The 8,514-nt window shown below is 35.4% G+C and overlaps 2 protein-coding genes across 2 annotated transcripts in view; both read right to left on the bottom strand.

Moving 5' to 3' along the window:
- Positions 1-1,565, bottom strand: part of rilpl2 (Rab interacting lysosomal protein-like 2) — a gene marked incomplete in the record, with an annotated part of 2,171 nt that extends 606 nt beyond the window's left edge. The window contains 3 exon segments of the mRNA XM_024276109.2: positions 265-375; positions 793-944; positions 1,011-1,565. Coding sequence (XP_024131877.1) covers positions 265-375; positions 793-944; positions 1,011-1,307 — 560 coding nt within the window.
- Positions 1,566-1,966: 401 nt separating this feature from the next.
- LOC112148337 (RILP-like protein 1) lies at positions 1,967-7,696 on the bottom strand (the record flags this gene model as incomplete). Its single annotated transcript, XM_024275389.2, is given in 8 exon segments — positions 1,967-2,448; positions 2,893-2,991; positions 3,072-3,208; positions 4,888-5,079; positions 5,183-5,458; positions 5,552-5,673; positions 6,902-7,052; positions 7,331-7,696. Coding segments are annotated over 8 exon segments (1,347 nt in total). The 3' UTR covers positions 1,967-2,354.
- Between the last annotated feature and the right edge of the window lie 818 nt (positions 7,697-8,514).

Raw genomic sequence — 8,514 nt, 5'->3', positions numbered from 1 at the left:
CTATCACAAACATCCTCTGCATCAGCATGACTCCTCTCAGTCACAAGCATATCATTAGTAGACAGGAGAGGGACTGTGAGAACAGTTTCTGCTTGATTACTACATCATGTGGCTGCTGCTGAAGAAAAAAAACAAAAAAACTTAAATCCACCATACTCTACCTGCGGCAAATGAAATTTCACCTTGAAATTTCCATTTATAAAAACATTTTACATCCAAATGCATGATTTTATTTTGCAAAGTAGCACTTCTAAAGATACGTACAGTTTTCCTATGGTCGTCTTCTCGTTTATTGTGGCTGGATCATGCTCTGTAGCTGCTGGAGGATCCAGATTTACTTCTACCATGGCTGGTTCAGCTTGTGGCAGAATTCCACTGTAGGAAAAACACAGGTGTATTCCAATAAATAAAAAAAAAATAGACAAATATGATATAATACCTGATTGTTTTTTCTTATATCACATTCTTTTAATTGCATTTCATTTATCAAAACACATTTTTAATCCTAACTACGCAACATAAATGCTTATATTAAATATAAGCAGATTGTGACAATATTTTTCATGATAATAATAACAAAAACATTATTAGTACAATTGATAAACATGTACTAATTTTCAATACCATACACTAATTACAGCACAAAAGTTAAAACATAAAGTACATTTGCATTGACTGTTTATTGATTATATTAATGTAAAATAATACAGGTAAGACACAAATATTTTATAATGGATTAATATTAATAACACATTAATACACAATTTCTTGGTAGTCATTTCCATGTGGTACCTCTTATACAGCTGGAGCTCCTCTTGAGCCACCATGAGCTGAGCCTTCAGCTGGTTCCTCTCCTGCAGGACCTCCTTCAGCTCCTGCATGGTGAAGCGAGGTCTGTTGGGGTCCGTCAGGTCCACCACCAGCTGATTGGGCCCCGCTGTGTGCTATGATTGAGGATACGGGTCAGTTTTTCTTTTCATTCCACATCACTGGCGATCGTAAAAACTAACCGTGCCCGGTGCCGCGGACGAGCCCTCCTTGATGATTCTGTCCAGTTCACTCTTCAAGTTGTCCCGTTCCAGTTTTAACTCCTCCAGAGACAGGTTGTATTTGTTGACCAGCGTTTCAAACATTTCCAGGACTCGGACGATCCTGAACTGCAGATCCGACACTTCTTCACCGGCGCTGCTTATTTTTAACAAATCTCGGCCGATTACGTAGGAAATGTCATAAACATCCTCGACGGTGAGCTCAAAAGCGTCCTTCTCAAACGCGAGAGCAGGAGACAACTCCTCACCAAACTCCATGGTGGAACTCGGGAACTATTTAAATAAATATAATAAGATGAACTGTCAAAACCGCCGATCGTAAAATACCTCAAATACAACTTTCTTTCTGTTTTTGACTTCGACTATGTAATTTTACTGAAAGAAGGTAACTTCCCTTAAGGCAGCACTTCCCCCATCACTCACCAACCAATAGAGTGGCTCGCTGGACAAAAGAGGCGGAATTGGTATCCTAGCGACAGGTGAGCGCAAACAAAGATCGTGTATTAAAAAGAAGGTTCTAATGCACTGCTAATTTATGTGACACCTATGACAACATAAAGGAAAGATTTATGAATTCGAGCCCACCTCTGTCATGTTTAGACAATCTTTGCTTCTCAACAGCTGTTGAGTAGTCACGTCATGAAAAGGTGAGGAAAACACGTGATTTGTTGTTTATGACTTTTTTTTGCAGAATGCTTTTTTTTAATCATATAAAGTTGTAATATTTTATCATATTGAAACTTGTTGAAACATTAAAAAAAAAGTTAGCTACAACTTATTTTTTGACATTGCATAACGTTGACTCACTGGTTATTAAAACTCTTAACAAAAAAACACAAAACATATTTTTTAAGAAAAGTCTTTATTATTATACTCAGAACAACATTGTATTTAGATTCACTAAAATGTGTAATAAATCTGAAGAATCTTTAAAAAACCTTTTCAGATTATTGGTTTAATATCTTCTAATAAGAAGAAAATCCATGTTAATCAATTAGTTTATTTTAAAAACAAACAAATGAAAACATATACCCAATTTGAATACCTTATAGCAGTTTTATACATCTCTGACAAACTAAGGCATTATTCCAGTTAATTACACTTTTTTTTAACTATTTAAAGCATTTTTAAGCAAAATATATTTGGTAAACCTTTTTTCAATACGTCACAAACAAAAACAAATATTAAAGTTAAAAAAATGTAAGTCTTGTAGGTCGATCCTTACATTCAAGGCAATTCAAAAATATGAATAGGCCACTTTTTAATGATTGAATATTTCTGGAAAAATAGAAAATAAACCTTTAATTATACAAAGGAAACAAGTCTCCTGATGGGCATCAACGTGGGATCATCTGAGATCAATCCGGCTGCTACCATTGGCATAATAGCTGTGAAGATCCTGTGCAAAGATGACAAACACACATTATTTTGGCCCACAAATGTATCAAATTGAAAACATAAAACCACAACAATAAAATAATTTTGATCAGTGGTAAAAAATATACAACCTAATAAAATTAATGTCACAAATTTTTACATCTTTGTCTCATATGCCAACAAAAAATAAACGCCGTTATAATCAGCATTGGCAAAAACCTAAAAACAAAACAGGGAAGGATTTATTTATTAGTAGCCATAGTTGCCAAATGACGTCTTTTTATTGCTCGACAATAATTTCTTCTTGAGCTTTTTAAATGTGAAATGTTGGGCTTTAAAAGTTACTACAACTAAACTAAATAGATTAGTATTCTAATAGGAAAAAGTATGTGAAACTTTTCTAAAATACATTTATTATATTAAAAAAATTAAACAAAGAATAGTATGAGTGCTAGAAATGACTTACAAACGGCGTATTCCTGATTCAGGTGGATCAGGTGAAGTTGACTGAGATGGAGCAGATAGAGTAGCAACAGCAGAACTGTAGTCCTCTTCAGCCTCTTCACTAAAGTGTTGGGTCAATAATAGCAAAAAAATCAAATAATGCAAATGGGTAAACAGGAGGTTTTTTGGTCCAAATTGTACCTTTTATAATATGCCAGCTCTTCCTGAAGCGTAAAAACTTGTACTTTAAGTTCATTCCTCTCTTGCAGGACATCCTGCAGTTCCTGCAAGGTGAACTGAGGTTCAAAGTCTTCCATGGGTTTTGCATCATTAGATCTCTGCAGCAAAAACACATTGATCAGAAAATAGCCTGCAAAAGATGCAGCCCTGGAACAGAACAAATACAATCACAAAAATAATGTTCCCTTATAAAATGACACTAGAATATGGTCAAAATTATCATTTGCCAGCATGATGTTTAAGATCTCTTCAAAGTAACTGATTTTGGATATCTTTACAATCCACTTAATCCTACATTAAAAAAAAAATCAGTCTTAATGCCATTTTCAAAAAAAGTAGTGCAGCATGCTCTTGAGGCAGAGAAAAATGGTAAATAAACAACAAAAATAAAGTAATAAATTAAATATACTAATAATCAACAAATATTAAAAAATACTTTACTTTGCATTTGAATCTTTGTTCATTTTTTTTTTCAAAAGACAAAACGAACCAGTCTGGAGAATGATGGTCTCCTTACCTAAATGTTTTGTAGCACAACCTTTTTGACAGTTAATTCAATCAAACAATTTCCCTAACAGTGGAATAGGAATGAGGAATAGTATTGCTTTTGAAATATATATATATGCTTTTGGTTTATCATATTTTTTATTCCTGGACCAATTTATTTATTTTAATATATATATATATATATTTGTTAAACGGCAAAGTGATAACTTTGTTTTTTTTAATAATTAACAGACACTTTGTTTTCAAATTGTCTGTGTCTCTTGGGATTTGTCCCAGACATCCAATGACTAACATTTGAAGAAGAAGAAGAGTTTTTATGTCCACTGGGGAGTCAGAACTTTGCTTAAATAACCAAGTCACAGCAAACAGCTAAATTGTGGTATTTATGCCCAAAAACATTTCTAAGAGTGAGATCAAAGTAAAGATGGGATGACAAAAAGAATACCCAGAGCTGTCATTGATATAGTATTAAAAAAGTTCAGTGCATGAATTCACCAAGGACACATTTTCCATTTCCAAATTTGAAGCAAACTGGGAAGCAGCGAGTGTTGCAGTTCCTCAAACTGCCACTAGAGGCTGATTTTAAAATGGAGCAATTTCTCCTCATAAGATCCAACTTTACAACAAAATTATAGTTTGTCTTAAACTTGTATGTAAAAAAGGAATTCCTTCTGCATTTAACATCAATATGGGTCATTATTATGTCTATGACACTGCAGCAAAAGATAAAAGCTGTCAACTGTCTACCAGAATATTATATGGGCCACCTGGGGATGTTTAATGGAGGGCCTCAGTCTAACTAAAGGTTCCTAACATTTGAGCATAGTTTCAACTCCCTAAAAACCTTTTTGCAACATTTGTTTGATGAAAAATGGTGACAAAGGGTCTAACCCACACGTGTGAAAATTATATCTGGCCCTCCAGATTATTTTATTTTATTGTTATTAATGACCCGATGCTATCTTGCGTTTAATTCTAACCTGTATAATTTTGACAAAATATATTTTTACAGAGAATCAAATATTGAAATTTATTTAAGGTTTAAGTTGATTTATTCTGAAATAATATTCCTGTCTGTTTTTATTCATAGTAATGTTAAAAAATTACATTTTAAAAATGTAGTTTTGGTGTGTTTATTAAATGTTTATCCTGTTCGGCCAACGACCTAAGTTGTGTTTTGGATTTTGGCCCCCTGAGCACTTGAGTTTGACACCCAAAAACCTGCAAAAAACCAGCCACGGCATTCTGTGAGAAATGTTTAAGATGTTACCAGCAACTGTGGTGGCAGGTCATCCACAGCAACAAAAGGGCCCATGTCATCCCCTCTGTTTGCTGACTTTGGCTGAAGAGAAAAACTCCTGTCATACTCCAAGCACTTTTCAATGAAGATCGGATCCCCACTGCACTCCACCAACACTGACTGTGACTTTATGTCAGAGTCAGAGAGTGGCATAGTGCTGGTCTAGAAGTGGAACCAAATGAAAAACAAGTGAATAAAAAACATAGAATGTCACAAATCTATTGATACATTTATAATTTGCAAAGTGTTTAGTCTTCTGGCTTACTTTAGTCAGTGGTAGTGGTGGTGACAACATCCCAGACCTCGAGAGAGGGAATTCCTCCAACTCAGTGAGTTTTCTTTGGGATTCTCGCTCTTGGAGCTCCTTTCTCAGCTTTGTGATCTCCATCTGCAGAGCTCCGCGCTCCTTCTGCTGTGCCTGAGCAGCAGCCTCCAGCTCAGTCTTTCGCTGAATCAGCGTCTTGCCTTTGGCTTCCATCACTCCCACCTTATGAAGGAGATCCTGGTTCATGTTCATCAGCCGGTGTTGCTGCATCTGAAGCTGTGGAAGGAAAATAATTGATGACTTTAAAAACTTCAGTAAAAAAAATGTAGATTATTTAACCAACTATGATGTACAGAGTTAAAGCCTCACCGCTTCAATATCCTCATTTCTTTGAGACAGCTGATGGTCTTTAGCCCGGATTTCATCTCTCTGTTTATCCACTAAATCTTGTAGTTTCTTTCTCATTTGACTTTCCATCTCTGAACTTCCAGCTAAAGTGGAAGAGAATACATTTCTGATTAAATATGTTCCATCAATCAGCAATCATTTTAGAATTTTAAGGAAATAAATTCCAAAACCTTGTATAGTTGAGAATTTAAACTGAATTCAGGTAGAATACTTTAATTAGTTCTAAAACTTAGCAACACGATACAAGAAGATACAGGAATCTTTTTGGAATTAATGTAATGATTAATTAAAATTCAATTAATCAAAAATTTGTGAAATGTTTGAAGGCTAAACCCTATACAAAAAATAGAGTGGGCCAACTGCTAATCTGAGTAAAAAAAATAGAAAAAAGTATTAAGCATCTTAATTTTCAAACATCTTCAACATACAATTCTAGAAATCAAAAGACTTCCTGGACCATGTACATTTTTTGAACTTACATACTGTATACTCAACGATCCATAGTTGTTTGTGTACATGGATGCTTTTAAAGTAAGTGCAGCACCATTAGTTTGAACAGGAGCTATATTTTGGTCCGGTTTAAAAATAGTAACCTCCACTAGCTCACTGTACCTCCTCATGGTTTCTTAGAGTCATCTTACAAGGATACATACATAATAATACAGTAAAAATAAGTGGACCACTTTTTCATTCTCAGTTTGTCCTTATTTGGATACAATAAAAAATGGCAATAAAGGAATATATTATTTATTTAAATATATAATAAACATAAATTCAAAATAAAACATAATTTCATGACTTTACAGCATGCAGAGCCAACTTTGATAGCAACTTACTTGGATTAAAGTTGTAGGAATGCTATAACTTCAAAGGCATTGCAGCAGGTTATTAAGATTTACAGGTACATTTTCACGCACTGCTTTAAAATCATGCTATCATCTTAATTGAGTTTGGTGTTGAGACTAATGCTACACAAATATTAGCTTATTTTTTTTTACCATTTTTATTGTTTTTTGATTGACTGTTGTTTTGAATCTTTACAAGAAAATCCTGCAGTTGCGTGATTACATTTCTACCTATCTCTACCAAAAGTTCCAATATTTACCAATCATTTTCTTGCAAACTGTACAGTGTTCATGTTGAAAGTGTGGCTCTGTAATTTGACAAAAACATTTTCACTTCTAACAGCTGCTTGCCTGATACAGTTTCTTCTGGTGCATTTCCAGATAAATCTTATCCTGCACCAGTGACCTAGATCTGTAAGTGAATTCATGCTGCAGGTGTCAAAGAGCTCCAGTAGGTATAACCCACCCTCTTGATCCTGTTGGTCTTGCTCACAGATGGGGGACTCTTTGAGAGACAGGCTCACCGACAACCTCTTGTTTTCAGCCTGAAGCTGAGTGATTTGAGAAAGCAGGTCCTGTACTTCTCCCCTCCATACATCTTCCACTTGCTCAATCTCCTGCACACAGAAGATGCATCAGGTGGTGACATATACAATTAAGCGTTTAGTTAATGAAAATATGAATGAAAAAGCTAGGTTAAAAGTTTAAAAAGTTAAGTAAACTTTTTTTTTAATTGGTTTATTTTTTTTACTGCAGTTTTTATTTGTTTTTCTTAATTTGAAACCAAAACACAACATGGCTGACCAATAATAACCAGTTACACAAACACAAAGAGATAGGAGCCCCAATATGTGGCCCTTTTTGGCCTACATAAAGGCCACAGCCCGCTGCTGACCTTCTGGTGCCTCCTCTCCTGCTCGTATCTGTCGCTGCGCTCTCGCTGCAACCTGTCCACCTCCCTTCGCAGTTCCTCCGTTTCCTGCCCGGGAGTTCCGCGGTTCACCAACGCTTCCAGCAGCTCTAACACCCTCACCACCCGGGGAACCACCCCGATCAGACACTCGCACCCAAACTTATCTATGACCCGCTCAAATTCCTGCCCGAGAACCGCCGCTATGTCGTAGACGTCCATGACGGTGAGCTCCGCCGCTGGTCTCTCGAGCGCTGACATGACGAAGGTCTCTGTCCGTGCCTTGTTTTCTAACAACCCCTCGGATATTAAACATGTCTCGGTTCAATTCTGACACGAAGAAAATACTAACTTTTATTTGACTCGGCTGTCACATGGCTAACTTGCTGGAGTTTGTTGACAGTTAATCTAGCTTCCGTCACAGGTTGCCTTCTCTGACGGCTCGTTCATGTCCCTACAGAAAACTCAAATATATTTAGAATGGTTGAAAATAGCACTCTTGGCTTAAAAACCGATCCCTATTTGACCCCCAACGCCAAACCACCGCATATGAAGAGATTAAAAAATCGTATTTTATTCAACCTAAACAATAAACATTCAATCTACAACAAGACAAGTGATTTTAAACGCTTTTTGTTGTTTTAAGTAGAACAAATTCTACTTATTTTTACTAAACAGCAACACAGAGGACATATGGTAAGTAAAATCTCAAAAAGTGGTCTTGCAATGATAGAGAAACCTACAACTAGTATTCCAGGTGCGGATTTAAAGAAGTGTTCGTTTATTCAACTGTCAATGAAGGCAACATCTCCCACTCCTTCAAGAGTTCTACTGCGCATGCTTCAAACTTTACAAATCTCTTTCCAAGTAACTTAAAGTGAAAAATAAAATAGTTTGTAAAAATGAAGTTTTGTTGGGTCATTTTCAAGACTTTTAAGTAAAACAATTCTTTTTTAATTGGTTAGATAGCAAATTTAGATTTTCTTTCTGCTAATTTTCAGTGTTTCATCAACTTCCTAATAATTTTGCAATAACGTACATTATTTCAAGTACAACATTTTAATATATTTGAATACTGAAGATGATCTGATCCATTAATTCAAAATTTTAACGCATGAAGGTGTTTCACCAACTATCAAAGGATGTGCGTGTTTTTACTATTTTTCGTT

The sequence above is a fragment of the Oryzias melastigma genome, linkage group LG9 (assembly GCF_002922805.2).
Source record: "Oryzias melastigma strain HK-1 linkage group LG9, ASM292280v2, whole genome shotgun sequence".
Lineage (NCBI taxonomy): Eukaryota > Metazoa > Chordata > Actinopteri > Beloniformes > Adrianichthyidae > Oryzias > Oryzias melastigma.
This window is presented reverse-complemented; position numbering and strand designations above follow the sequence as displayed.